Consider the following 27897-nt stretch of genomic DNA (forward strand, 5'->3'; position numbering starts at 1 on the left):
GAGCGGGAGGTGGTGTGCTCACTGGTGGGGGCTCCACGGAAAGGCGTATCCGCTGGGGTCCTGAGTGTAGTCAGCATGCACGCTTCTGCACTGGTTTAGATTTGGTGCAAGAACCGGTGCGTCGGTCTGTTGGCTGAAACCATCTCCCTAGCAGACGGTCAGACGCTGTTCCCTCCCTGTGCCCTTCCAGCTCACCGAAGCCCTTTCTCACCTGACCTCACCTGCCCCTCGCACCTCGTGGTCAGGAAACCACAGCCCCAGAGCGGGGTGCTTGCAGGAGGCCACGGGGCACGAGCCACCCACCCAAGGTGACCTGCTTCTCCTCCGACCTGCATTGTCCTTGGGTTCCCCAAGCGCTGGCGGCCAGCAGGGAGGCCACGGTTTCTGAGGCAGCTGGCCAAGGCTGTGCCCAAGGTGCTGCTGGGGAAGGTGGGTGCAGTGCAGCCCACTGCACTCTGCGGAACCTCGACACCCAGTACGTTTCCCAGTTTAAAGACTCCATGTCGCCACTAGTCAGCTGCAGCCAGGAGTCAGGCTCACCACCACGCTCAGACGTGCGACATTCAGGTGAAAGTCTCAACTGCCAGGAATCGGCCTCACCCCTCCCTTTCTGAAAGGGGTACAGCTTCCCACAGGGCTGGGTGGGGGCCTCTGGCTGGGAACAGAGGCCTCTTAGGGAAAAGCCCTAAGACTTAGCAAACAGGCACCCCAGAGTCACAGCCCTCCCCTTGGGAAACGAGCCGGACACTTCTTGGCAGAAAAAGCACCAGCAAGGCTTTCTGTAGCCCCGAGTGCTCCACTGCACAGACTCAGTGGGCCCCTTCCCTCCCGAGCGTCCTGGCCGCAGAGATGAAGCACCAGACGCGGCCCCTCACGGGGGCCAAGAGTGACAACAGTCAGTGCGTTTTATTGCCAGTAGGACCCTTCAACACAAGGAAATAACTACACGCAGACCAAACCGAGCTGCTCCTGGTGCTCGTCTCAGACCTGGGGTCTCCCCCTTTCCCAGGAGGAGGGGGGCGGCAGGGGAGCACGCTCATCCAAATGCTCCCCTTCCCGGGGAGCAGGAGGTAATTTTGATCCAGAGTGGGCAGGTGGCTCCTGGCTTCTGGGCCTTGTGTGGCTGAGCTGGGGAGGCCTCCAGGAAGGCTGGAAGCCTCCCGGGGTGGGTGCGCCAAAGGGAGGAAGGCGGTGGGCAAGGGGAGAGGGCTCCCGGGCAGGGCCGGCAGATCGGGGGAGTGAACAACAGGAAGGAGGAGGGTCACCGCACACTCGGGGAGGATGGCAGCACCTGTGGCCAGTGGGTGCGGGGCCCGCCTCTCCCAGGTAAAGGTCACCTCCCTGTGCTGGGCGCGCCCCATCACTGACGCCCTAGGGCGAGGCCCAGGGAGAAAGGGGCGATACCCGATCCTGCTTTGCCTGGGGCCATACTAGTCCTGTCTCCCGGGAGCCCACACCCCAAGAGGGCTACAAACAAGGGACCTCTCACCCATCCCCAGCAGCCAGCACGGACTGTGTGCCGTTCATCTGTAACCTCAGACCGCAGGTCCAGAGGGCAGGGAGCCGCCCTGCCTTCCAGCGTGCTGAACACAAACTCAACAAAAAGTTGAGCTCAGAATATTCGAAACACTCTGTGTATTTCTTGAGGAGCTGTGGCTCAGGCCGCTGGGGCCTGGCTTCTCTCAGCAGTCCCTGTTGCAGATAAACAGGCTCTCATCCAGGAGGACAGCCTCGGTCAGTCCTGGGCACGTGGTCAGCCCTCAGCGAGGGCTGGGGGCCAGGGGCTTGGGCACCTGGGGGGCAGCCGGGCCTCTCAGAGGCACCTCAGCCATGAGGCCCAGGTCTCCCGTCAGCCTCCCCGCCAGACCCCTTGGAGGGGGCTTAGTTCACGACTTGAGCTGTGTAGCTGGCATCCTTCTTGTCGAGCTGCAAGAGTCAAAGGTGAGGGGGCTCAATGGCCACTGCCAGGAGTGCAGGACACACCCTGGGTCAGGGCCCCCCTGCACCTCCCGCGGGAAGAGTCCTGGGCCCCTGCCTTGCTCCTCGGAGTGCTGGGCAGCGTGTCTGCTCCCACCCAGTGGTGTCTGACTGTCCCCAAGGGCCAGCGCCCCACGGACCCGGGAGCAGAGGCCAGGACAGCACCCCAGGGCCCCTCCCATCACCCCGCACCGGCCGGGCACCTGGTGGTCCTGCCTTGGCGCCACGCTGGGCTTCTGGGCCAAGGGCGGCTTCTTGGTCCCGCTGCGGGGGGCGGGGCTGGGCTGGCTGGGCTCCTCCTCGCCTGGTGCCCCTGTGGCCCCGGCCAGCAGGTAGTGCTGCCTCCGCAGCTCCCCGAGCCGCACACGCTCCACCTCCAGTGTCTTCTCCAGCTCCAGTGCCCGCACCTGCAGCCCCGCACAGCAGCTCAGCAGGCTGGGCCCTGCCCCAGGGAGAGGGGACGGGGCGGGGGCAGAAGGGGGACGGGAGGGGGGCAGAGGCGGGAGGGCAGCTACCTGGGTTTCCATCTCCTGCTTTTTCAGCTTGATGAGGGAGAGGCCGGAGAAGTCCATGGTGTCTGAGGGCAGAGCGGGGTGGGTCAGCGTCTGCGTGCCTTCCCCACCCCCACCCCACCCCACAAGGACCCCAGCGCACACCTCTGTCCTCGACCTGCTCCTGGCCCGACTTGGTGGAGGCCACCACGTTGGCGGCCATCTCATTGACGGTGCGCGAGCACTCCTGCAGGCGACTCAGGTGGGGGCTGTGCTTGTCGGCCTTCACCTGGGGGGCGTGGGGGGCGCGGGGACGGCTCAGGGATGGGCCCACCGTGTGCACCACCACCCCGCGGTCAGTCTCCCGGGGAGCCTCACCTTGGAGGCCGCCACCAGTTGGGCTGTGCTGGCCGCGATCTCGTGCGAGCAGACGATGAGCTCCTCATACTTGCCCGTGTGCAGCACCACCTTGTCCGCTGACTCCCTGGGGGCAGAGCCGGGGCGGGGGGGGGGCCTGGGTCTCCGACCCCCTGGACAGCCAGGCACCCCCACGCCCCCTCCCCAAACGCTGAGCACCCCCACCTTGCCCCCTCCACCCCACCCCCAGACCTGGGGCAACATACACCAGTTGGGTGGCTCCCCAGCCCACAGCCTTGGAGGCAGAGATCAGGCCTTCCGTCCACCTTGAATTCTTGGCATAAAATTCCTGCTGCGTGGCTGCCCCCTAGTGGTGACAGGAGGACAGGGCGGACCAGTCAAGGATGTCACCAGGGGGACACCAGATCCCCAGGGGTGAGCCCTCCTCCCGTCACCCAGCCACAGGGGCGCACCCCTGGGCTGTGGTTCCCAGGCACGCTGCAGGCCCTGGGGGAGGACCAGCTGCCGCCACTCTGCACACTGCAGGGGTCTCACGCCCAAAAGGAGCCCTGGGGGGAATCTTAAACCACGGGGTGATTTGGGACAAAGAGGGCTCTGGAGTCAGGCCCCTTGCAGGAATCTGTCCTCGATGGCTGAGCTGTGCAGCCTGCCCACTAAGGAGGGGGCCCCACCTGGCTCAGCCAGGGATGCCCCGTCCCACCAGCAGCCCAGCTCACCCTGCCACTCTCCACGATCTCCTTCTGCAGGCTGGTGGATGTTGTCACCAGGAGCCGGATGGCCTGCCAAGATCAAGACACAAGTCACCCTTGGGCGGCCCTGCCAGGTACAGAGCCCGCCCAGCCTGGGTCTCAGCCGGCCACTCACCTTCATCAAATCCGTGCAGGAGTTGAGGATCCTGGGAGGAGCAGGAGGGACGGGGAACGAGGGAAAAGGGTCTGCACTATGGCCCTGGAAGCCACGGGGAGCCAGGGAGCTTGGCCTGGCCTCGTGGGTGCACAGCAGGTGGGGCCACAGGGCAGGGTGTGCAGTCAGAGGGGCATAACCCACCTCCCCAGATCCAGGAAAACTGAGGAACCCGTCCCGGGGAGACCGGGAGGCACAAGTGGGGCTCACCTCTCATTCACCTCCAGCTTCACCCCAGAGCTGGCATGGCGGGCCTGGTTCATCATGTCCTATACCCGACAACAAGAGCTTTGAGTGGGCTGGGAGGAGGGCAGCATGCGACGAAGGGGGACACCGGCGCTGGCCAGCCCCTACCACCCCACCAGCCACAGAGCCTCGGCGGGAGAGCCAGGCCCCAGCCGCCCCTCACCTCTGACCTGCAGAGGCTGGCGGGCCCTCCCGCAGAGGGAGGCGCACCCGGGGCTCCTTGCCCCCGCCCCTGGTCCTCACCTCGATCCTCCGCACCGCATCCTCAATGGCCGCGGATGTGGCCGCCATCTCCTTGTCCACCATAGCCCCGAGCTCCTCCTGACGCACGTCCAGGCTCTTGGGCTTCAGCTCCTGAGGGACAAGGCATCCGCGAGTCAGGCAGAGTGGATGGATTCTGCCCCAGCTGCCCTACAGAGCCTGGGGGCCAGCCTGGGGCAGTGCTCTTTCCCCAACCTGGGCCCCACAGCGGCAGGCCCTGCACGTGAGCCCTTGGCTCAGCCCAAGCTGGAAGGAGATGCGGAGAAACTGGGGACCCAGTTCCACCGCCCTCCTCTGACCCTGGCCCATGCTCCGCTGCCCGCCTCACCTGGCCCAGCTGGAGGATGCCCTGCAGGGGGGTCCGCACCAGGCCAGGCCGGGCCTGCAGCAGGGCCTGTTGTTCCTGCAGCTGCCCCACGAGCTCCAGCGCCCGGGCCCCACACTCCCTGCAGGTGTCAATCAGGCCTGGGGCGGGGGAGAGGGCTGTAAGTGGGGAGCCCTGGACAACCCCGGCCTGGCCTGACGCCACGACCTCTCTGCAGCCACCCCCTTCCCAGGTCCACAAGGACCACGTGTAACGCGCGCCGGGCCCACTTACGGTCAGCAGGGTCGGTGGGGGCCAGGTGGGAGGTGGCGCTGCCGTGGACGATGGTGTCCGCAGTCAGGTGCGAGAACCGGGTCAGCGCCGCCACGAGGCCGGAGGCGTCTGCTTGGGGAGGACGACACACCCTAACGCTGCTGCCTCAGAGCCAGGCCTGGTGCTGCCTCCCCTGCCCAAGAGCCCCAAGGGCCCCAGCAGCCCAGCTCCCAGAGTGCGGTGGGGAGCGGGGCGGGCCCAGGTCACGCAGCTACGAAGCAGCAGAGCAGGAACCAGACCAGGGTCTGTGGGGCCCCAGGCCCAGAGGGTGGGTGGGCTCCAGGGCGTGGCTCCCTGAAGAGGCAGCCCGCAGGCAGCAACGGCCGGTGGGCACCACAGCCTGCGGCCTCTGCCCCCTGCCCCGCCCTGTCCTGGGCCCATGCCCGTGGCACTCACCTGCCCTGGAGGTCAGGTACTGGGCGTGGCCCTTCTCCAGGGCGCTCACCGCGTCCAGGGCGGCCTGGGCCCTGCTCACTAGGTAGTCTGCCAGACAAGGAGGCCGGGTCAGAGGTGGGGCCTGGGCTGAGGCCCCAGCACCCAGCCCACCTCTCTCAGGGTGTGGGGGGGGGAGGGACAGTGGGCAGGCGGGCGGCCCTACCTGGGGAGCTGGTGCAGCGCAGGTGCAGGGGGTCGTCCAGCTTGCCCACCGCATCCTGCAGGATGCGTCTGGCCTCCACGGCAGTAGCCCGGAGCATGGCGAACTGCTCGTCCAGCAGCCTCTGCTGCAGCCCCTGCTCCTGAGACTCCTGGAGGGCGGGGGAAACAGAGGGGTGGCTAAGACCCCCGCCAGGTCAGCTAGCCAGGTGCCCCCTAAGACCCTCGTTGGGGAGGGGGCTCTGGAGACAGGCCCTGCTCCACCCCTCAGTGCCTGGGTGGCTCCTGCCAGAACAGGGCAGCCAGCTCAGTGCTAAGAAGGGCTCCTGTCCCCACGCAGCCATCACACAGGGAGGGCGAGCCCCGCTACCTTCTCCTACCTTGTCCGCCAGCCGCCCCTGCAGCTCGTCCCTCTCCCGGGAGCTGCGCTGCTGCTCCTGGCTCAGCGCCTCCTCCTTCTCCCGAGCCAGACTCTGGGCCGCCAGCAGGTCGGCCTCGCGCTGCCGCACGACCCTGCTCAGCTCGTCCCTGTCCGCACTCAGTGCGTCCAGCCTGGAGCTCAGCTCTGACCCGCTCTGTGAACACCAGGCGTGTGAGTGGGCTTCCAGATGCCTGCCTGCCCTATCCCCACCTGAATTCACAGACAGTTGCTAGGGGCCCACGAGACTGGGGAGGAGGGACTGAGAGCCAAGCGAGGACCAGATCCTGCTTCCCAGCTGCACCCCAAACCAAGGGCCCCTCTGAACCAACCCTGTGCCCCCAGCCGGGGAGGCCCCACACCTGCTCCGTGCGGCTCAGCGCCTCCTGCACGCGCACCAGCTCTCCCGCCTTGGCCTCCAGCTCCCTCTTGAGCTTCTCCAGCTGGTCACTCTGCTCTTCCAGCTGGACGCGGTGGGACAGGATGTTACAGGGGGCAGTGGAGATGGGGCGTGCTCTGGGCATGGTGGGGGCAGGGGCTCCAAGACGTACCTTCATCTCTGACTCCCGCTTCACCTGCTCCACCTGGAAGGCCAGCTGCTCCTTCACCCGCGCCACCTCCTCCTGGCTCTGCTGCGTCACGGTCAGCTGCTTGGCTGTGTCCGCGTTCTGCACGGACAGCCCGGAGGGGCTCGGTTCGGGCTCCGCCGTGCTCAGGGCTCCCCTCCCGCCCCTCCGTGTAGGGGCCTACCTTCCTGAGCAGCTCCGCGTGCGTGTTGATGAGCTCGCTGTGCTTTTCCTTCAGCTTGTTGTAGCGGGCCTCCGTAGCGCTGGCCTTCTCTGTGGGGACGGAAGAGGCCGTGGCCATGACCGCCCCAACTCGGGAACAGCTCCCCCCATCTGCCCTACCCCGGCCCTGCCCACATACTCTCGGCCTCCTCGCGCAGCCCCTGGTTCCGCTCGCCCTCCACTTGGGCGGCGCGCAACTGGGCCAGCTCATGGCGGAGCTGCTCGTTGTCCACCAGCGCTTTCTGCTTCTGCTTCCGCTGCTCCTCCAGCTCGGCCTCCAGCGCGTTCACCTGGCCCTTCAGCTGCGCGATGAACCGCTGGGCCTGGGAGGCAGGAGCGGCGCGGGTGTGGGTGTGGGGCCCGCAGGCCGGCCAGCCCTGGGCTCAGCCCCACTGCCCGCGCCCCTCACCTCTAGTTTGATCTTGTCCAGCTCGCTGCGGAGCATCTCCACCTCTCGCTTCAAGGCCTCGATCTGGAGGTCCCTGGGGACAGAGGTCAGCGTGCCCTGACGCTCAAGCTCAGTCACCCAGGGCCCTCGGGGGACTGAGGCACAGCCACCGGTCTTATCTTCAGTGGATTTGGGCATCTCCTGCTTGTGTCCCCCACCCGTGGTCTTTCAGGATCACAGCTCCCTGAAGGCTGCTGGTCCCCATCCCCACCGCCCTGCACTGCATTGGGCTCCCCAGGCCCTCACCTGTCATCCTTCACGGAGCCATTGGGGGGTCCAAAGGTCTGCTCGAAGAGGTCCGCCACCACCTGCCACGGGCAACAATGCTTGCTCGGTGAGCTCCGCCCGGCTCCCCCAGGAGACCGAGGGAGGAGGAAGGGAGGGGGCGCCGCTCACCGCTGGCTCCCCCGCCGGGGGCCCCGTGCTGATCTCAATGAGGTTCTCAGGTTCTTCGTCCTCGGGGGCCTCCTCGGGGATCACCACTACCGGCTTGATGTGCTCGGCCAGCGCCGAGGCCCGCAGGAAGTTGGGGGGTCCCTGCAGAGGCAGTGGGTTAAAGCTGCGGGGCGCTCCCCGCCCCAACAACCAGGAAGCCCCTCCCTCTGCCGACCCCCCAGCCACACGTCCCCCCCACCCCCACCCCCGCCAACCCCAGCGCAGGGACAGGGAGGGCTGCAGCCCCGGCGGCGGCCACTGGAGGGCGCAGGTACCTCGGGCAGCCGGGGGATCTGGATCAGCCGCTTGAAGTAGAGCATGTCCGAGGCTCTGCGGAAGAAGTTCCTGAGGCTGCGGGAGGGAGGGAGGCGGGAGGTCAGGAGCCAGGAACCGGCCCGCAGCCCCGGCGCGCCGCGGCCAGAGCTGAGGAGTCCCGTTCTTGCCATCCTCAACCTCGCCCGGGCCGGTACCTGTGAAACTGCTCGTGGAACCGGTCCCTGTGACCTTGCAGGGTGTCCGCTGGGAGACCTGGGGGGCAGCAAGGTTGAAAGGGGCTTCCTCTCTGCTCACAGCTCTGAGACTTCAAAGGGTTCCCTTCCGGCCCCATCCTTGCTCCTCCCCCTTCTAGAAACCATCGGAGACTAGAGACAAGACCTCCTGCCACCTGGTCGGCTCCCACCCACCATCAGGAGGCCCCAGGGACCCTTGTGAGGGGGTCAGGCTTTCAACTGAGTGAGCGAAGGATGGGCGGAACCTCAACCACAGCCCACTGCCCGCCAGGCTCTGCCGGTGCGTCAGGACTGGAGCCTGCCCACGGCTGACGGTGGAACAGCGCACAGACCCTTCTGAACACTAAAGAACCACCACAGGACCCCCCTGGTCTTCCCCAGCAGCACAGGAGAAGCTCCACTGCGGCCTCTGAGGCCAGGCGGTCAAGAGAACTGCAAACATGTAAATCTCTGCAGCTTTCCCTGCTGAATCTTTGTTTTGGAAAATAGTGATTTTTTTTTCTATAACAAATATGTTATTTCTATTAATGGGTAATGGGCTTATTACTCATTATATAAATAATAAATAAATATTTATAAATAATAAATGAACATCTTAAAGATTGTTCAATTCCCATCCCTAACACAGGCTGTCCGCACAGCCCTCTGGGGCTTCGGCTGACCCTCAGGGCCAAGGCAGCAGGGTTGAGGGCACGGGGACTCACAGGAGTGCAGCTTGAACATGAGCTTGACCGTGTAGTGGTAGAGGTGGCTGCAGTCCTGGATGACCTGGATGAGGGGGGCCAGGCGGCACTGGCCTGAGGACATCTGGGACACGGCGATGGCCGTGTTGAGCTGCCGGAAAACTGCAGAAAAGAGGGGCGGGAGGAGCCTGAACGGGAGACCAGGAGACACCAGTGTGGAGCCTACTCCGGTCACAGGAGTAGGGATGACCACGGTGAGGACAGCTGGCCGTCACCCGAAGACAGGGCAATGGCCTGGGTTCCTGGCCTCATCATCCTGCTGGGCAGTGGGACTCGACCCCAGGCTCTCGGGAACCGGTGCGCTCCTCGAGGCGAGGATGGGCCCCAGGCGCTGAAGCTGCTGCAGACTGAGGCCCAGCCTCCCACCAATGGGGGTGGCAGCAAGGCGGGGGCACACGAACCCCAGCTCAGCTCGGCCAGCAACTCTCGTCTCCCAAGAGCCTCCAGGCAGCAGGCCCGAGGATCCGGGCGACTTCGACAGTCCTGTACCCACAGGCTCCCCCCTCACTCTGAATCTGAGACACCTAAGGTTGCGCAGATGTGGAACAGCCTGTGCTTGGCTAATCTCATAGCAGGAGATTCACGATGTGGTCCTGCAAACCCCAAGGGACCCCAAAACCTCACTTGCACCCGGGGTCAATCTTCCCTGCCTCTGAGAATCATCCTTTCATCCGATGGACCAAGCAGGAGGGAAAGAGACAGGCGTACTGCTGCCCCAGGGCGGGGCCCTCTCTGGGGCAGGGAGAGACGTGAGTAGGTGACACCTGGGGCCGCCCATGGGGGACACTGTTCCAGACGGGTGGCCTCTAACCCGGGCCTGCTCTTGCCTTGCCTGGGGTGGGGCCAACCTGCAAACCTCCAGGGTGATACGAGGACGCCCGGGACGGAAGGGCCGAGGGGGAAGGCACAACACCCACTTAAACCTTAATTCTTAGTAACATGTCACGCCAAGTATGTTTTCCTTGTAAAAAAACAATCTAAGTACACGTAAAATACAATTTGGGGTTTTAAAACACAATGCAGTCACTTCTCATCTGGGGGGCGTTCAGGACGTTTCCATTTGGGGCTGTTAGAAAGCTCAGGGTGGGGAATGCCCATTCCCCCTCATGCTGTTTCTTCAGGAGATGCTGGCACGTGGGGTGGGGGTGCCCTCGGGGAGAGGCACACCTCCGGACAGCTGCCCCCGACCCCAGACCACCTGGCCGCAGGGTCCAGACACCGGTGCCAGGAGGCTGCCCGGACCCACTCTTTCTAACTCCTGGCTTCCCCTTAAAAAGGCATCTGCCTCTCACTCTCCTATGGAGCGCACCAAGTCACCCACAAGTTGTCTTTAAGCCGCCACTCAAAACCGTCACCTCTGCAGCCCTGGTGGCGGGGGAAGGGGGCGGTGGTGCTGAGATTTCCTATCCTACGGCTGCTGGGTTCCTGGGCAGGGAGATCTGAAGTGATTCAGAGGCCTTTCACAGCAGAGAACGGGTGGGACTGTCCCAAACCAACTGCCCTGGGTAGGAGGTGGTCGGAAACCTGAAGACATGGCTCCTGGGGTCCCCCCACCCTTCCCTCCCCTCTCCTACCTCGGAGCCAACAGAGTGGGGCTCCTTCTGCCAGACCATGCCCTGGACATGCCCACCGGGGGCCTGGCATCCTGCAGGGGTGAAATGGCCTCTCCTCCCTGCGCTTTGGGGGCACCTGGAGGCCCCATGACCAAGGACTACACGCCTGAGGTCCCCCCGGCGGCCCACCTGATTCAGAGAGCTTCAGCTCGCAGTCCATGTAATCGAACATCTCCACGGTGAGCTGGAAGCTACAGGGGAAGGAGGAAGAGCTGGGTGGGAGGGTTGCGGGGCGCGCCCCCAGCCCCCCAGGCGGGAGGGATGCTTGTGGCCACACCCTCGCATGGATACCCAGATGGCGGTCCTTCAGCCGAAACACCCAGTTCCGCGTGAGCCCATCCCTTTAGCTTCAGCCTCATCTCCTGGGCACACATGACCTTCGGCCCCGGGACAGGGCACGACCCCCACCCCGGGGAGCCAGGGGACTCACATGTTGTTGATGTCGGTCCCAGCCGCCTTCTCCAGCACCTCGTCTGTCACCTCCAGGCCTGCAGGGAACTGCGGGTGCTGTGGAGAGGACACCCCCACGCAACCTCAGCCCCCCTTGGCTCTGGCCCAGTGCAGCTTCCAGTCTTTGAGGGAGGGAAGGGGCCGGAGAAGCAGCCCCCCGACCCCAGCCTGTGGAGCCACCACCTGCCCTGGGCACTGCTTGCGGACACAGAGGCGGAGAGGACGGGAGGTCCAGCTGGAGCCCTACATTGGGAACCGCCCCTGGGCCTTCTGACTTCCCTGCCGTCTATACGGAGTGTCCCCCAGGGGCAGGCGGGGACAGGACAGACCCCATCCTCCTCAAAGTCGTGGTGGTGGAGCAGGGGGAAAAGCCCCAGACTCTCCTGAGGAAGCTACCTTGAGGTGAAAGGAGATCTTGGTCAGCAAGAGTTTGGTGTAAATATTCACCAGCTGCCCGTATCGGTCGTGCAAGTGGCCCTGTGGAGAAAGCCCCGGGTGAGGATGTGCCCGGGAACCCCACGGGCCCAGCAAGGAAGCCGAGGCTGCAAGATGCAACGCCACGAGTGGGGTGTCGGTCCTGCACACACCCACCCGGTCACTTATTCATTCAACAAACACCGCTCAGCCCACCAGAGGTGGCCGACCTTCTTTCCCCAAGGAGTTTCTCTGCCAGCTCCCTCCCTGCCTATTGCTCTCTCCTTATCGGTCTTGCCAGAGAGACTCTTGTGACAAAAGAGCTCTTTGTCCAGGCAAGAGGCCAGTTCTGAGCCGGGACACTTTATTAAAATGCTGGTGGCAGCCAGGGAGCTACATTCCGACGGGTGTGTACACACATCCTCCCCGCCGCTGCCTCCCAGCACCAAGTCCCCCACGGCCACAGCAGCTGGGCCCACGTCTGCAGATGGCACCAGGGACGCAGTTTTCCTTCTAGGGGCCTCCCCACTGCAGGTTGGTCAGTTCCAGAGGCCTGCCTGGCCCCCCGCATGGCTGATGCAGCCCCAGCCATGCTCCTGGAGGACAAATAAGGCCAGGGGCCCTCTCTCTGCCTGGGGGACACGGCTGATTCCTGATTGTGGAGCGGACCTAGATAGAACACACGCTCCTGGGGCTCTGAGACCTAACTGTGGATGAGAATCTTTGGGGAGCCTGCTGAAAACGCAGATTCCCAAGATTCAACAGCTGCCGATGGTCCTGCGGGGCCCAGAGTCTGCACCCCTCACCTGGACTCAGCAAGGGGCACTCTACCTCCAGGGACTGAAGGGCTGAATTCTGGAGCTGGAGGGCCCATCAGCGGTGTGTTTGGGGCTTCCTGTGCCAGGTCTTAAGAGCAAGGCTCAGGCTCAGGCACTGACTCTCTCCTCCCCCACCGTGGCCCCTGAGAACATGGCTCTGACTCTGCTGGGAGGAGGACACCACCACCGGGGCTCTGTTCCCCGGGCCCCATGTGCCCCCAGGCCCTCGCGTCCACTCCCCGCACCTACCCACAGGTCTCCGATCTCCCGAATGTTGCTCCGGTACCGCTGGCAGTCGTGTAGCACCTGCCCCAAGGCGGGGACAAAGGGGGAAGGATGAAGGAGCCGGTGCCTTCCGGGGGATGGGGCTGGGGGCAGGGGGTGACACTTGCTCCCTCGAGGCGGGGCGGAGGGAGAGGGCAGCAGGCAGGACAGGCAACCAGCCCAGAGCTGAGGGACCCAGACTCGGGGACAGTCCCTCACTCATTTCAAAGGACGCGGCTCGGGGGTGCTCGCGGGGGTGGGAGGGGCGGCAGACGGAGGGCCAGGGCCCCTGGACCAGCAGGCAGCAGCTACTCACATTGGGGTGCCCGTCCCGGAGGACCTTGTGGAGCACGTGGCAGAATTTCCAGCTGAGGATGGCACTGCTGGGCAGTGGCAGCCCAATGGCGTAGGACCAGAAGGTGAAGGCCCCCTTCTCATGGTGAGTGCCCAGGATGATGCCTGCCAGGTCAAGGTAAAGTGCACGCGGCAGGGCCCCCAGCATGGGTGAGGGCTCAGTGGGTGCAGCGGAGCAGGCGACTGACTGCAGAGATGGGGGTGGCGGGCCACCTGCCCCCTCCCCGCCCCCTCCCCGCCCCCCTACTGAGCACTGTGGTTCTCAGCCAAGCAAGGGTGTGGTGGTGCCCCACATCCCACGCTGGGCCCAATGGCCCAAGACAATAGGTGGCCTTCCCCAGGCGGGACTCAGAGTCTGGAAGGGGCCGAGTGAGGCTCGCACCAGGCAGTGGGGGCCACGCCTCATCGGGCCGTCCGCAATGCCCACTGCTCCCCAAATCCATCTCCCCCATGTGCGCCTCACACTCCTCGCCTCCCCCAGGGGCCCAGAGGAACGGCTGCAGAGAGGATACGCCGGGCGTGCTTCTCTTTCACGGGGGCCTCCTGGGTGTTGATGGCTTTGCTGATGCTGATGGCCTGGGAGGGGACAGAGGAGACGGAGGTCAGAGACCCACCTGGCAGCCTTCCCGGGAGAGAGCAGCCAATGGGGGAAGGGGGCGACACACAGACAGGATGGATCCTTCCCGCTGGTTAAAGGCGAGGGTAGAGATGAGGGGAGAACAGAAATTCTGAGGGACTTCCCTGGCGGTCCAGTGGTGAAGAATCCACCTTCCAATGCCGGGGACGTGGGTTCGATCCCTGGCTGGAAACTAAGATTCCCCATGCCACGGGGCAACTAAGCCTGCCCACCGCAACTACTGAGCCTGTGAGCCACAAGGCGAGATCCTGCCCACCACAACTAAGACCTGACGCAGCCAAAAATTAAATAAATATTTTTTAAAAAGAAATTCTCTAACCTAAGCAAACCAGACCACTCGGGACTTTTCTTTCACTTGATACGTGCAGCTCAAACTACAACTAACGCTCGATGCCGCCGCCACTGAGAGCATCTGGAGTCTGCGAAATAAGGCCAAGGGCCAGCTTGTGCTGGAGGAGAACAGCTCTGATCTGGAAACTGCAGGTGGTTCCTTCTCCCCAGAAGATGTGGCCCCCTGGGGCCCTGGGGGCAAGGCCAGTCCCCTCCTGACAGCTTCCATGGGTCCCGCTTCTCGGAGAGACTGCTGCGGCCTGAGCCTTCCAGGACTCCACCAGGAGATGCATGTCACCCCCACTTTACCCCGGGGCCTGGCCTAGAGAGACGAGGCCCCCACAGCCACTACGTGGAAAACCAGGAGACACCAGGTCCCATGGCCTGTCTGCGCGCATGCTGGGTGGGCAACTCCTGACTCAGCTCCCAGCCCCACTGACCCAAACAGTGACTGCAACCCACCAGGGGTGGCAGGAAGGGGGACCCACCTAGCACACGTGCTGCCCCGACTCAGGCTCCGAGCAAGGTGGCAGTCTCAGGTCCCCTCCCACCTCCGCCTGCTGGAGTCTTGTCCCCCTGAGCTCAATGCCTCCTCTTCCAAGAAGGCTTCCTGGATATGACTGCTCCCTCACCAAACGCTTGGGGCACTGACTGTCACCCCTACTCCACTCACCCAGGAACCACCACTGGCCCTGGGCTTGCTCATTCATATGTTTTAATTCTCCACCTGGTGGCAGGTCTTGTAAGCCTCTGTCCACCCACCTAGCCCTGAGCTTGTGGATCGAGTGAGAAGAGCTGCTGGTTGGCAGGAGGGTTGGGACGGGGTCCCTGCCCAGTGCAGACACCTCTCCAGCTCAGCGATTCTCCCAAGTCCCCCACAAGCGCGGCCCCAGGCTGTCCAGGGAGCTCTCGAGGCTAGGCAAGGGGGTCCCTGCTCCCCCTGCAGCCCGGTCCTGCCCCGACTTGTCTGGAGCGGGCCCAGCTGTGGTGGGAGCAAGACAGGATGGAGACAGAGCCCTGAGGGGCAGCGGATGCTTCCTTTCTTTCTAACCCGGAGGCCACTCTGCTCTCCACCTCTGGAGCGGGGACAACAGGACCTGGTGCTGCCAGGCGCGAGGCGATCTCACTCATCTGTGGTCCTGCTGTGACTGACTGGAGGCCTGCTCTGCGAGGAGAGCAACCCCAAGAGCCATGGCCGTGCTTTCTGCTCCAGCTCCCGGACCTGGGAGCGGCTGGGGCTGGGCTGGCCGGGCCCCTCGTGCCCACCCCAGCCAGGCCGGCTGACCTCCTTTCACACACAGCACCCATTGTGGCCGTTCTTGGGGGCTCAGGGAGAGCTGGGCAGTGGTACACAGCAAGCTGGGTCCCGGGGGGGCGGCTCCCCGGGCATCAAGGGCCAGGCTGGGGGCGCAGCTCTGGCCTCGCTGTGGACCAGGGTCCTGAGAGGACACAGGCCGGTTCTGGCTCCCCTTATGTGAGAAGCCTTGGCAAACCAGACACGGAAGGCTCCCTGGCCATCTGTTCCATGTTTGCTGGCCCTCTGCCAGCTCCGCCTCCCCGAGGCCCCAGCGCCTGCCCACGATCCACAGGAATCAACTGTGAGAGGAGCCGGCCTGGGTGTACCGCTGCTGGCCTGCCAACCTCACGCCCCATCGGGCAGAGAACTCGCCCCAGAGGCCGAGGACGGAGATCAACAACCAGAAACGCCTGGGCACTCCCCTGCGCCAGGTCCGGGCAACACGCTCCCAGCGGGCGTGAGCCCACTTTCCTGATGAGGAAACTGAGGCTCCGGGAGCTTGGGTATCTGTACAGCTAATAAGGGCACAGGCAGGTCTGGCTGTGTCCTAACGATCCTGCAGTCCAGATCCCAGGCCTCTGCTTCCAGCACAGGTAGAGAGCTGGAAGGGGTGGGCACACCAGCCTGTAAGGTGGGAGTGGGCCCGTCTCTGGGGTGTATAACCCTATCCCCCAGCTGCCCTGACACTTGAGCTGGCTCTGACAACTGCCACCTGGCCCGCAAGACCATGGGCCAGCACAGAGGAGGGTCACAGGTGCAAAGCAGGCTGCCCCGAACGCCGGGAGATGCCAAAACGTCACCTGCAGTCAGGCTCAGCAGGCACTCTGCCCTCCCGCTGTCCTGGGGCCCGACCCCAGACCCAGGAAGGGGGCGTGTGGACACCCCTCCCTCCTGGAGGCCAGCCCCCCGCCCCTCTTCCCCTGGCCTGCAGCAGAGACCCACCCTGCCCAAGTAGGCGGGCTGGGGCCCAGCAGGGGAGCCGGGAGCAGGGCTCACCTCCCCGCCTTCCCGCAGTGTCAGTCCAGATGTAAGCGCCCTCTCGTGGCTGGGCCTGGACCCCCAGGAAGCATGCTTGGCCTTCCCTCTGGGGAGTCAGCTCGCGGGTCCCCTTCCTCCCACTGCCCTGCTTCAGTCTCCCCTGATTTACGCTTCTCCACGTGCTCAGCACCCCGACAGTGTCCTTACTCACCCCCCACCTCCCTTCCCCCGAGTCCATGTCAATGCCGTGGGGTGCACATGGAAGGTTTCCAGAGGCAGCGAGGGAGGCTCTGGGGACCCAGCGAGACGTGGGTGACTCAGGCCCCTCCCGTCCCCCCCGCAACCCCGCCTCCTGGTGCCGCCCGCTCCCCGCGCCACCGGCTGAGGGAACAGGGTCCCTCCCGGCGGGAACAGGCCCCCTTGTGTGCAGGCGGCAGATGTGTGGGCCGGGAAGCCTCCCAAGGAGGCACAGCGCTCACACAGAGGGGGTCTGTGGATGCTCACAGGCCTGCTGTTCCTGCCAGGGGCGGCAGTCAAGCCCCGTCCCAGGACAGGACAGCAGGCCCCGGGGTGCCCGTCGCCTCCCTGGACTGTCCTGGATGTGCCGCAGAATCAGGGGGTGGGAAACACCAGGGTTCCTCTCCTCAGCCCAGGAATCTGCGCCGGCCGACCCCGCCATGGCTCCGCTCCCGGGCTTCCAGTCCAGGGTGGCTCTGACTACGACACCCGGTCCTGCCCACACAGCACGGCGTCCTCCACCAGCCCCCCGGGGCCTGTGGGGAGACCGAGGGGTGGGGGGCAGTCAGAGGGGCACCGGGGACTGAAAGAGGCTGCCTTCCGCCCTGGTCCATCAAGCAGGGCAGTCCTGCCGACAGAGTATAATCTCTTGGGACGGGCAGATCAACTGCCATGGAGAGAGCCTTTCCGTCCGGGAGACAGGAGGAACCTCAAGCAGAATGGGTTGATTAGGAGCCTGGGTGTGGAGACCGGCTCCCCAGGTGGCACAAGTGATAAAGAACCCGCCTGCCAGTGCAGGAGACATGGGTTCAATCCCTAAGTCAGGAAGATCCCCTGGAGAAGGAGAACAGCAACCCACTCCAGTATCCTGGAGAATCCCATGGACAGAGGAGCCTGGTGGGCTACATACAGTCCATGGGGTCGCAAAGAGTTGGCCATGACTGAGTGACTAACACTTTCACTTTTTCATTGGGTATGGAGATAGAAGAGCCCAAACTGGAGAGAGGGTCCAGGGAGGTGGGGGGAGTGGCAAGGGGCGGGTGGCGACCGTCCTAGGGGTCTGTTTATCTGACTTCCCACTCAGTCTTTGAGTGGCTGGGGACGGGGTGGGGCAGGGAGCAGCTGTGCCCACTTCTGAACCAGGGTGGGAGAGCAGAACAAGAGCAGGAATGGTGGGTCTGTGAGACCCCCAGATATGCCGGGTGGTGGTAGGGGGACTCTGGGGGAAGGAGCTGAGGGGGGTCTGCAGAGACAGGGGAGGGCAGGCAGAGGTGCGCTTCTTGGACCCTGAGGCTGGGTGATTACACCACGTCCCAAGCATTCATACCATGGCTGCTCCTTCTCTGCTGGAGAACTCTGAGCCTAGGCCCAGGGACCACCTCGCGTCAAGGGGTCGGCCCCTCTGGACAGCGGGGACCAGGCTGAGGGCTGGGAGGCCTCCAGCAGGCTCTGGAGACGCACTTGGAATCGCTGGCCCCGGGGAAGCTTGCAGGAGGCATACTTCATGCCGAAGGGCCAGCGAGCTGGCCTCAATAAATGACTAATAAAATTATTTTTATCAAGTTCAGCCATGTGCCAGGCCCCGTGCAGAGCGCTCACCAGCATTATCTCATTTAGTCTCCTGAGTAACCCTGGAAGCAGGTGGATGAAGAAATCAGAGCTCGAGAAGTTTAAGTCACTTGCTTAAGGTCATAATGAGGAAACGCAGCCCCAGCACCCACGCGCCACGGGGCACTACTCCAGGCACCGTCCCCCCAGACAAGCCTCCTGTGCCCCTCCCTGCTAACCCAGGGCGAGCAGTCCCCAGGGTGTCCGGGCAGCTCTGGGACCCAGGCTGCTGGCTCTGCAGACGGTCCCCTTAGACACCGCTGGTCCTGGGTCTCACAGCAGGAGGGGCTGGGGGGCTGGGGGCCCGCACGTCCTTCTGGCCCCTCCATCCCACTGTGGGGACCCAGCTCCCCAGGACCTGCTGTCGCCCAGGGAGGACCTGGCCTGACCCCAAGTCATGATGTGGATTCTGGATCTGGGATTTGTGTAAACCACAGGAAATAACAGCAACTGGGTGGTGGCAAGGAGCTCGGGGTGGGGGGGTCCCCCAAGGCTCCCCATTCCTGCAGGCAAGGAAGGCTGTCTGACCAAGGCCTTCATTTTGGCTCCCTCCAGCTCCTCCTGGGCCAGCTCCTGTCTGACTGCGGGGCTGGGGACCTCGAGGAAGGCCTCTTATATGGGCTCCGTTGGGTCTGTGGGACCCCAGGAAACACCTGCCCTGCTTCCAGGAACAGTCTCGTTCTTGTTTATCAAATAAAACCCCGTCTGGTGCCAGCAGAGGCCTGGGAGTCAAGCCCGGGGCGACAACCCCAGGACCAGGGTGGACAGAGCCTCCGGGCACACTTGGCCCTGGACGGGTGACCCCAAGGAACACAGAGGGAGCATCTCTGTGTGGTCAGGAGAGGGCACCTGGTGAGGCGGGGCGGGGGTTGGGGAGTAGACCCCACAGGTGATATTCCCCAGAGGCTTGCCACCTGGGTACCTGCTGTGGACTCGAGACAGAAGTCAAGGCCGCCCACCCGCCCCGTCGCCATGGGACTGCACACCAGGCAGAGGGGGCACACAACAGCTCACAGAGCCACCATTCTGGAAACCCCAGCGAGGGGTCAGAGCCCAGTGACCGCAGAAGGCTGCAGCCCTGACTGTTCTCTGTGAGGTCTGACCTCCCAGCCAGGCTGTGGGGGGCTCTGCACAGCATAGGAATGCAGGCTCAGGGAGACCCCTTCCCCAGGAGCCCACGTGAATGGGGACAAATACAGGTCAGCTTGCCCGGCTCCACCACGGCCACCCGCAGCACCCTGGCCCGGAGACCCCAGGCCCATGCACGCCGACTCACTGGGGAACCTCCACTTTAGAAACCTCCCCTTTCCCATCTGGGAAGCAAGAATAAAAAACCCTTGGGTCTTCAAGGACACAAACACATACGAAGATGCAGGACATCTTCATGGGAGGGGTGGGACATCTTGCTTTGTTCCAGCCATACTGCCTTCCTTCTGGTCCTCAAACAGGGCAAGTCTGGTCCCACCCCCCGGCCCAGCGGTGCTTCTGGGGTCACCCTGCTTTGATCTAAGACGCTCCTCCTAGGAATCTTCCTCCAACCCCCCTCTCTAGAGCAGCCCCCTCCTCCACACAGATAGCACTCTCTCGGTTACTTTCACCCAGGATATTTATTCTCTGAAACCATATGTTAACCATTTATTCTACCTCCCACCCCTGAACTTGAACTTGGCATGAGGAACCTGGTTGGTCTTGCTCCCTGCTCTATCTCTAGTCCTCAAACTTGCGGTCAATAAATCTTTATTGGATGAGTGAAAGAGTGCAAACTTGAATGAACAAAAGCTCTTTCAAAAGTAAGTGCTGGTTAAATTCAAGGTAGTGTGTATGTCTCTTTCCCCAGCTAATGATTTAACCACTAAATACCAAAGGCAACTATAAAACCATTTCTATTTTAAAAACCAACCCTGAAATGAATCAGACTTAATCTTCCTTGTCCTGTTATCTTGACGCTTCATGGTGGCACTTGGCAGGGACCAAACATCCTTCAAAGAGCCAGGGCACGGCGGCTGGCAGAGGGGGGTTATCCTGCTTCAGTGTTTCCAAAGAGCAAGAGAGACCGCATTCAAATGCTTTTGCCACCTCAATGGCCATTGATGAAAGCAAACAGGATTTCTGTAGCCGGAGAGGCGGTTGAATGTTGTCACAGGCAAAGCGGTGGGAACTCAGGGTCAGAGGTCGGCAGCTTGGTCATTTCAGCAGATGGGAAGTCGGTGGAGCAACACCGTCCTGCCCATTCAACCGTCTTTTCCCTCCATTCCCGCCCCCAGTCCCTGCTTGGTCTGGGCCCCTCAATCATTTGGCCTTATGAAACTGGATGGGGGAGGGGAGGGCCTGAGCCCCAGGCGGGCTCCTCCCATACCCCAGGAAGGGGCTCAGTGGGGGTGGGCACTGCCACCTCCCCCTCACCACCCCTGGGCTCTGCAGGTGACACATGAGGAGGAAGTGGTACAGGAGGACGTGGCCCGAGTCCCACCTCCAGGATGGACAGGGAGCCAGCCCCGGGGCAGGTTCCTTCCTGGGCCCTGCTGACATCACTCCCCAGACCTGTCTGGCCCACAAGCTAGGGGGCTGAGTCACTCTCTGGCGGGAGAACCTATTGCAATTTGAGATTGTGTTTGTTTCAGCAGGAGGAAAAACAACCCTGCTTCTACTAAACTTCTCTCCAAGGGCTCAGTCTTTCCCTGCAGTGGGTGCCAGGGCCTTTTAGGCTTCACCGAGCAGCAGCATCAAAGAAGGGAGACCCACGGGTCCCCAGGGCACCCACTCATTCGGCGCACACTCGCCGATCGGGTCCCAAGCTGGGCACTCCTGGGTGCCAGGACACAGGAGGAGTCAAGGGTGTCCTGCCTGAGGGCCCTGGGGTTCAGGGGGTGGTGCTTAGGGGCTGGGAGGGAGGCAATGCGATCTCTCCTCCTCGAGTGACTCTGGATCCAAACATACACCCAGCCTCAGGTCCGCCCAGTCCTGCTGGTTTGGCTGCAGGGTTTCGGGAGACGGGGAAGCAAGTGGGGATAGCATCGCGAGAACTAGGGCAGCACAGAAAGGCTTTGCAAGCAAGGTGATATTTGAGTCCACCCTGGAGCCAGGTGGAGCGGGGGAAGGGTATTGCTGTCAGCCTGGCTGGCAGAGGTGCTCCTGGCAAACGCTCTCTGGGACCCGGCTCAGGTTAGCTGGCTGGGTTTCCCTGCCCCGCCGCCCTCCCCCCCTCCCCACCCCAGCCAAGCAGGCCTAGACTCGATTCCAAAGTTTCCACCTTGCGCAGCGGGACTCAGTGCCCAGGCGGGTTTCATTCACAAACGGGACGCTGACCTGGGGGCAAGGTCAGGAGGGCAGGCCTTTCTGCCAAGAAGTCCCAGTTGGCCTCCCCCAACCTCTCTGGAGCGTCCCCCGGGGCATCTTCCAGGGGACAGAGTCACCCAGGAACAGGGCCTGCCATACCTGAGAAGGTGGCACTGCAGGATCGCCCTGCCAGGAGCAGGTGGCTCCCTACCTTCCCGTGGCAGCCCTCACAGACTGCCCCAGCTCCCCACTTACAGAGGCTCACCTGGGGACACAGGGACAGAGCCAGGAGGGCGCTACTTCTGTTTCTTTGGTCCAGCCTGCGTTCCAATGCACAGTCTAACGGCCAACAGCTGCTTGGTCCAGCACCGGCTCTGCACCAGGCGCTGGGGCATCCTGCAAATCCTCATACCTACACCATGACTCGGGCGCTAGGATTAGCTCCATTTTGCAGATGGGGTAACTGAGGCATAGAGCCCCACTCTCAGATAGCTCTGCCACAGCCCCCCTGTCCATCTCCCACCTCCTTCACCAAAGTGAACACCCTTGGAGGAGACACATCTCAGGGCACCGGAACCAAGCCAACAGACAGTCAGTGGTCCCTCATGAACGTGTCACGGGACAAACGCACAGCAAAGGTGGGAAGAGGGAGGGGAAGGATGAGCAGCCGCAGCCTCACCCCAGCCTGGACCAAGAGGTCACTAGACACGTGGGCAGCCCAGGGGGATTCTGGGGGGAAACCACAGGAACCCGGAAGTCAGCAGCTGTCCTGAGCATCACCAAGCAGGCTGATGGGGCAGGACCAGGTGAAGGGTGTCTCAGGGGCGTGAAACAGCAGCATCATTGGAAGGAAGGGCACGGCTCGCCACCCCCCACCCACCCCAGCTGGCCCACCCCTGGAGGCCGGGGAGGAAAGCCACTGATGCTAGGGCAGCTCAGGTGTGGCTTTGCGGACAGCGTCCCGTGGGGGTTATGAGCCGGGTTGGTTCTCCCTTCCTTTTCAGAAAACCTCGGGCTCACCTCTCGTTAGCCTTTCAATCAGCCTGCACTGGGTGCCAGGCCCCTTTCCTTGCCCCAGCCTTCCGGGACCCAACAGATATGGGTGGAACTGGGGGCTTTCTGATTTCCACCATATGGTTGAGGTTTCCTCCCGGACTCGGAGGTGGGGGAACTTTTTTTAAATAAACATTTAAATGAGGCCGAGAAAGTGGTTGGTGACATACAGTGTTGTAATACCACAGTATCTATAAGGAATACGGACGACAGAGGGGAGCATGTATAATTACTTACAACAGCCCAGGCATGGAAACAACCTATCCATCAACGGGTGGACAGATACAGATGCGGTACCTATACACAATGGGATGGAACACAGCCACTGAAAGAACGCATCACACCATTCGCAGCAACACGGATGGACCCAGAAATGATCACACTAAGCGAGATGAGTCAGAAAGAGTAAGGCCCTATGATGTCACTTATACGCAGAATCTAAAATATGGCCTAAGTGAACTCAGCGACACACCAAAGACAGACTTACAACACAGAGAACAGGTTTGTGATTGCCAAGGGGGTGGGTGACCAGGGGAGGGAAGGACTCGGAGTTTGGGGTTAGCAGATGCAAACTAGTATACACAGGATGGATGAGCAACAAGGTCCTACCCTATAGCACAGGGAACTATATACCTGCGATAAACCACAGTGGAGAAGAATGTGAAAAGACTATATATATATGTATAACTGAGTCACTTGGCTGTACAACAGAAATTAGACGTTGTAAATCAACTATAAAGTGTTTTTTAAAAGGGAGAGTGTGTAAATCTGCCTGCCCAGCAGAGACGGGTGATGACAGTCAAGGGTCGGCAAGTCAGGACAGAGGAAATCGGAAGTCCAAAAGACTACTGCCAATGTGGGAACGGCCTTCAAGCCAGAAACTCAAGTGAAGTGCCCAAACACCTGTCCGTGTGCTGGGGCTTGCCTTTGATACTGAGGTTCTACAGAATTCCTGGCTAGGGAACTTTAATAGACCATGTGCCCAGGACTCCAATCCAAGTCAAATCACTCCCAATCACCAGGATTTAGACACTGGCAAGTGTGAAAACGCCCCCAGATGATTCTAACACCCGGTCAACCAATCCAGCAGCTGCCGGCCACGTTACTGAGTGCCCGAAATGTGAGCCTGAATTGAGATGTGCTGAATCAAACACAAAACGAGTCTGAAGACTCAGTAGGAGGAAAAGAATGTAAAACACCCCATTCATAATTTCCACAGTGATTACGTGCTGGGATCGTTATATTTTGGATGTGCATGCTCAGGCGTGTCCGACTCTTCGCGGCCCCCATGGACTGCAGCCCGCCATTCTTCTCTGTCCATGGGATTATCCAGGCACGAGTTCTGGAGTGGGCTCTCATTCCCTTCTCCAGGGGATCTTCCTGACCCAGGGATCGATCCCTCGTCCCCTGCATTGCAGGCAGATTCTTTACCGCTGACCTCCATAGTTTGGATACACTGGGCTAAATAAAATATACGATGAAAATGAATTTCACCTGTTTATGTCTTTAGGTGGCTAAGTAATCTAAAAATGATACAGGTCGCTATTCTGTCTCTATTGGACAAGCCAGGGTGAGAAGTCCTAAGTGTCAATAAATGTTAATCTTTATAAGATTTCATTTCCACAGAGGCAATATGTCACTGACCTGAAAAACTGAACTTATGAACAGCTTACCACCTGCTGCTCCCCCTCCACAGCTCCCACCCCTCCCAGAAAGCCCCTAACTCCTGACCCTCCCACCCAGGTGTGATGTTCTTCTTCCCCACCTGGCGCGGCTCACTGAGCAGTGGGGCCCCTCTCTCGTCCTGACCTTAAAGAAGCTGTTGGGCTCTGATTCCATTTCCTGCACGGGAAACAGAGGCCCAGATAGCCAACGCGCTCATAGACAAGGAAGAAAACAAGCTGGGGTTTAGCATTTCTAGGCCTCCCATCTGCTGAGCCGTCACCCATGCTAGGCCTCAAAGATGGGTCTCCTCGCTAGTGGAAGGTCTGAAATAGTTCTCAAATTGTAAGCTTTCTGGGGAAGTGGGGGCAGGGAGAAAGAAGGCTATCGCTGACCACTTTCAGAGCTCCATACTACACGTTTTGTGTTCTGACGGTGTTCGCTGCCTATCGCTCCTGTTAACAAATGACCACAGTGGGCTCAGTGGTTTAAAACAACACAAACGTATCATCTTTCAGTTCTGGAGGTCAGAAGTCCAAAATAGATCTTAGGGGCTGAAATCAAGGTGCTTGCAGGGCTGTGCTTCTTTCTAGAAGTTCTGTGAAAAAATCCATTTCTTGGCCTTTTTCAGCTTCTAGAGGACACTCACACTCCTTCAGCTTTAAAGCCAGCAATGTCCCATGGCGTCCCCCTCACCACACATCACCCTGACCTCCCTGTGACCTCTTCCACATTTAAAGGTCCTGTAATTACACTGGGACCACCTGGCTAACCCAGGCCATGCCCCCTATTATTAAGGTCCTCTGATTAGCATTTTCTTACCCAGGACTGCTAAGATATTCACAGGTTCCAGGAATTAGGACATGGACATCTTTGGTGTGGGGCGGGAGGGGGGCCTCTTTAGCCCACCCCATTGTTTCTAGACCTTGAAACAGCCCAAGGAAGTAGATGGAATTATCTCTATTTTTACAGACCAGGAAACAGGACTTAAGCACCTTGCCCAGGGACACAGGTGCACCGACTTTCGGTGATATTGCACCGCCTTTGAAACAATACAGGTGATTTTCATGTTCAGAACACGGGGATGCTGTATTCCACAGTATTCTGTATTCAGAATACTACAACAACAAAACGCCAATACAGTTTTGTCACTTCCATTTTAAAAAGGGGCTTTATCACCAAAGGGACCATAAAGTCTTGGGGAACAATAGACCAGCTTTCTGCACGGCGCCCTGGGGATTAATATACAGGCACTCACACACTGACATCACATAACAACCACGAGTACCCGCAACGTGAAGGATGCAGGACTGCCCTCCCTCCACTTTCCTGACCCGGGCGGGGTTAGAAACCCTTTTGCAAAACAGGGTGTGGTCAGTCACATTTTTCCTCTTCTTGACCCATAAGCCCAGGAGGAATAGCGAGGCTGGCAGGACAATGGGGACATGTGTTCTAAGGAAGCCAAAATGCCCCTCTGCTCTACAGAGTACTGTGGTCAACGAGGAGACCCGGACAGTGCATTCCGAAGGCAAGGAGTGTCCGAGGGCTGGATGCACTATTTTCTGTTTAGAAGGAGACCTGTAAGCAGCAGCTTCGGCTCTCTGTGTCCTTTCCTCCAATGGGGCCTGGCTAGCAGCTCACTAGATATTTCTGGGAGCGATCTAATTAAATATTAACCGTGCACAAAACCTTATTCCTGCATCTCTCAGTAAGTCATTCTGAAGACAAATCTAGACAGTGAACCTGAACTCCATCTTTCTAGAAAAAAAAAAAAAGCCCTGGAATGGGTAAAGCCTATGAGATTCACCTATTAGAAAGAATTATTCATGATAAGTAACCCTCTCGGCCTCTGAGAAAAAAACAACCAGCAAGAACAAAACACCCTCTTGTTTACCAAACCAACCATCAAAATATACGGTGCTGTATCAGGGATTCTCTTTGACATTCGGGAAGCTTGCCCTTGATTTATCACAATTTAAGAGTAAGATCAATGAACTCGGCCCTTTAATTTCATCTCCTCTATGTAGCAATCCGGCCTCTTTATACCTTCTCAAAAGAGTGAAAGAAACTAAAAATCAGAGAATGAATAACATCTGACAACATCCAGATTCTCTCTGCCAATTAAATTTTTCTCCCCATCCTTCTGCAAGTTCCTGGCACAGTTAATTATGCATTAATGACTTTAAATTAAATGCCACATTTGTTTTTATGATGGACTATCTGGGCTGAAAATATACCAGGGGCCGGATGGTGATGATCACAAGGATAAATTAATAATTTGTGGCTAGGTTGGTTCAGCACTAGGCTTTCCTAGAGCCAAGGTTTTATTATCATTTTCCTTGTTAATCTCAAGCACAAAGGTTAGCTGTTTCCTCTGCATTTCCTCTTACTTCAAAGCGAAAGTTGTCGTAGGCTGCATGTACTAACTTGATTTGAAAGACACCTCAGAAGTTGTTGCTTCTATAGGGAGAGACAGAGAGAACCTTACTAATAATGGCAGACACAAATGTCACCACCTGGCTTCAGACAGGGGTCAGTTCGGTCCTTTTAGCTCCTTTGTTTTTCTGGCCTACTCTTGGAGGATCTTAGTCCTCCAACCAGGGATGGAACCCCTGCCCCCTGCCTGCGGGGCACAGTCTTAACCACTGGACCGCCAGGGAAGTCCACCGCTGATTTCTAAAGAAAAGCTTTCTGTTGTGTCAGTCCTGGTTGACTTACTTTAGCAAATAAACAAGTAAGCTCCTCTCACCCCCACCCAGGCAGAACACCACCTCAGTGTTTGTAAAATAAAAAGGAACAGAAAACCAGAAACACCAACGCCCTCATCAGTGTGGTCTCAGCAGGAACACACGGACTAATACACACCCCCTGTCATTGTTTCATTTTTAAAATAACCTTCCCAGGATAGGCCACCCTGAGGAAGAGATGCCTGAGCGTGGGAAGTGCAGGAAGGGAACCCTAGGAAGTTTCTGTCAGGCACCGGCATTTAATAAGGGGGTGTGAACCTGTTTATACGTGGGCCAATGGCTCGAGCAAACAAGTCTGGCTACATACGTGAAACTTTTCACCCAGCAGATAATAAGATATTGTGCGGCCCTGGAAAACAACTCAGGAGGAAAGGAAGCACTGAGTTTCCTTGAAGGAAATGCATTGCTTCTCCGAAGAGGGGGCATTCTTTTAAGGCGTGGAAAAAGGTGGCCGGAGCCCGGGAGGGGCGGCGCTGCGCGGGCAGGGTGGATAAGTCCACTCGGGCCAACCCGGGCTGGACGCACCCGGGCCCGGAACGTACCTTGACCCACCTGGCCCACCGCGGCGTCTCGGCCCCCTCCAGCTGGATCCCTTTCCACCACCTCGGCTCCCGACCACCTCAGTCCCTGGACACTTTGGTGCCCTGGCCATCTGAGGTCTCCAGCCACCTCTCGGTCCCTGGGCACCCGAGGTCCCCGGCCGCCTCTCGGTCCCTGGACACCGCTGTCCCCTGGCCGTCTCGGCCCCCGACCGCATCTCAGTCCCTGAACACCTGGCCGGTTCCCGGGCCACCTGGGCCCCTCAGTTGCATCTTAGTCCCCGGCGGCATCTCAGTCCCGGCCACCCCAGCCCCCCGCGCCGCCTCCGGCCCGGGCGCCGGAGCGCGCTTCCGGTTCACCTGCGCCCGGGCCGGCGGAGGCCGGGGAGCAGGGGTGGCCGTGACCGAGATGCAGCCAAGGGAACCCAGGCGGCCGGGAGCGAGGGGCCTGGGGCGCCAAGGGGACGGGCGCAGGCCGGGCTCGAGGGACGTGTGTGAGGGGAAGGGGAGAGGGCGCCGTCCGCCAGCCCGCCCGCCCGCAGCCCCGCCGCTCGCCTGGGTCTTGTCGAACTGCTCGCGCTCGGCCTCCAGGCTGTGGCCAGGCCTGCGGTTCAGCACCCGCGCAGGCACGTTCTTGATGCTGTTCATCCTGCCGCTGCCTGCGCTCCCTGGCCGGGCTCCGCGCGACTGAGCGACCCAGGCCGGCCGCCCAAGCCTAGGCACCGCGAGGCCGCCTGCCGCACGGCAACGCCCGCCCTTTGGGGGAGGAGCTTTACTATCGCCCCGCCCCGG

General features: G+C 60.8%; 1 protein-coding gene across 2 annotated transcripts; it reads right to left on the reverse strand.

Annotated features, from left to right (window-relative positions):
- Positions 1-914: 914 nt before the first annotated feature.
- HIP1R (huntingtin interacting protein 1 related) lies at positions 915-27809 on the reverse strand. 2 transcript variants are annotated; one of them, XM_068990275.1, is made up of 32 exons: positions 27661-27809; positions 13254-13317; positions 12704-12846; positions 12373-12429; positions 11288-11368; positions 10872-10948; positions 10571-10632; positions 8790-8930; positions 8047-8104; positions 7852-7927; positions 7538-7678; positions 7388-7449; positions 7103-7175; positions 6833-7016; positions 6656-6744; positions 6457-6573; positions 6268-6369; positions 5868-6062; positions 5492-5639; positions 5290-5376; positions 4855-4962; positions 4585-4721; positions 4239-4349; positions 3960-4018; positions 3711-3741; positions 3563-3625; positions 3092-3192; positions 2847-2952; positions 2634-2757; positions 2493-2554; positions 2181-2384; positions 915-1926 (listed from the first exon to the last, which is right to left on the reverse strand). In XM_068990275.1, exons 1-32 carry the CDS (start codon positions 27751-27753, stop codon positions 1882-1884), a joined length of 3201 nt encoding a protein of 1066 aa, XP_068846376.1. In that variant the 5' UTR covers positions 27754-27809; the 3' UTR covers positions 915-1881. The 2 variants fall into 2 exon arrangements, with proteins under 2 accessions (XP_068846376.1, XP_068846375.1); XM_068990274.1 differs by having other exon boundaries at positions 4855-4965.
- Positions 27810-27897: the final 88 nt, after the last annotated feature.

The sequence above is a fragment of the Capricornis sumatraensis genome, chromosome 17, assembly GCF_032405125.1.
Source record: "Capricornis sumatraensis isolate serow.1 chromosome 17, serow.2, whole genome shotgun sequence".
Classification (NCBI taxonomy): Eukaryota; Metazoa; Chordata; class Mammalia; order Artiodactyla; family Bovidae; genus Capricornis; species Capricornis sumatraensis.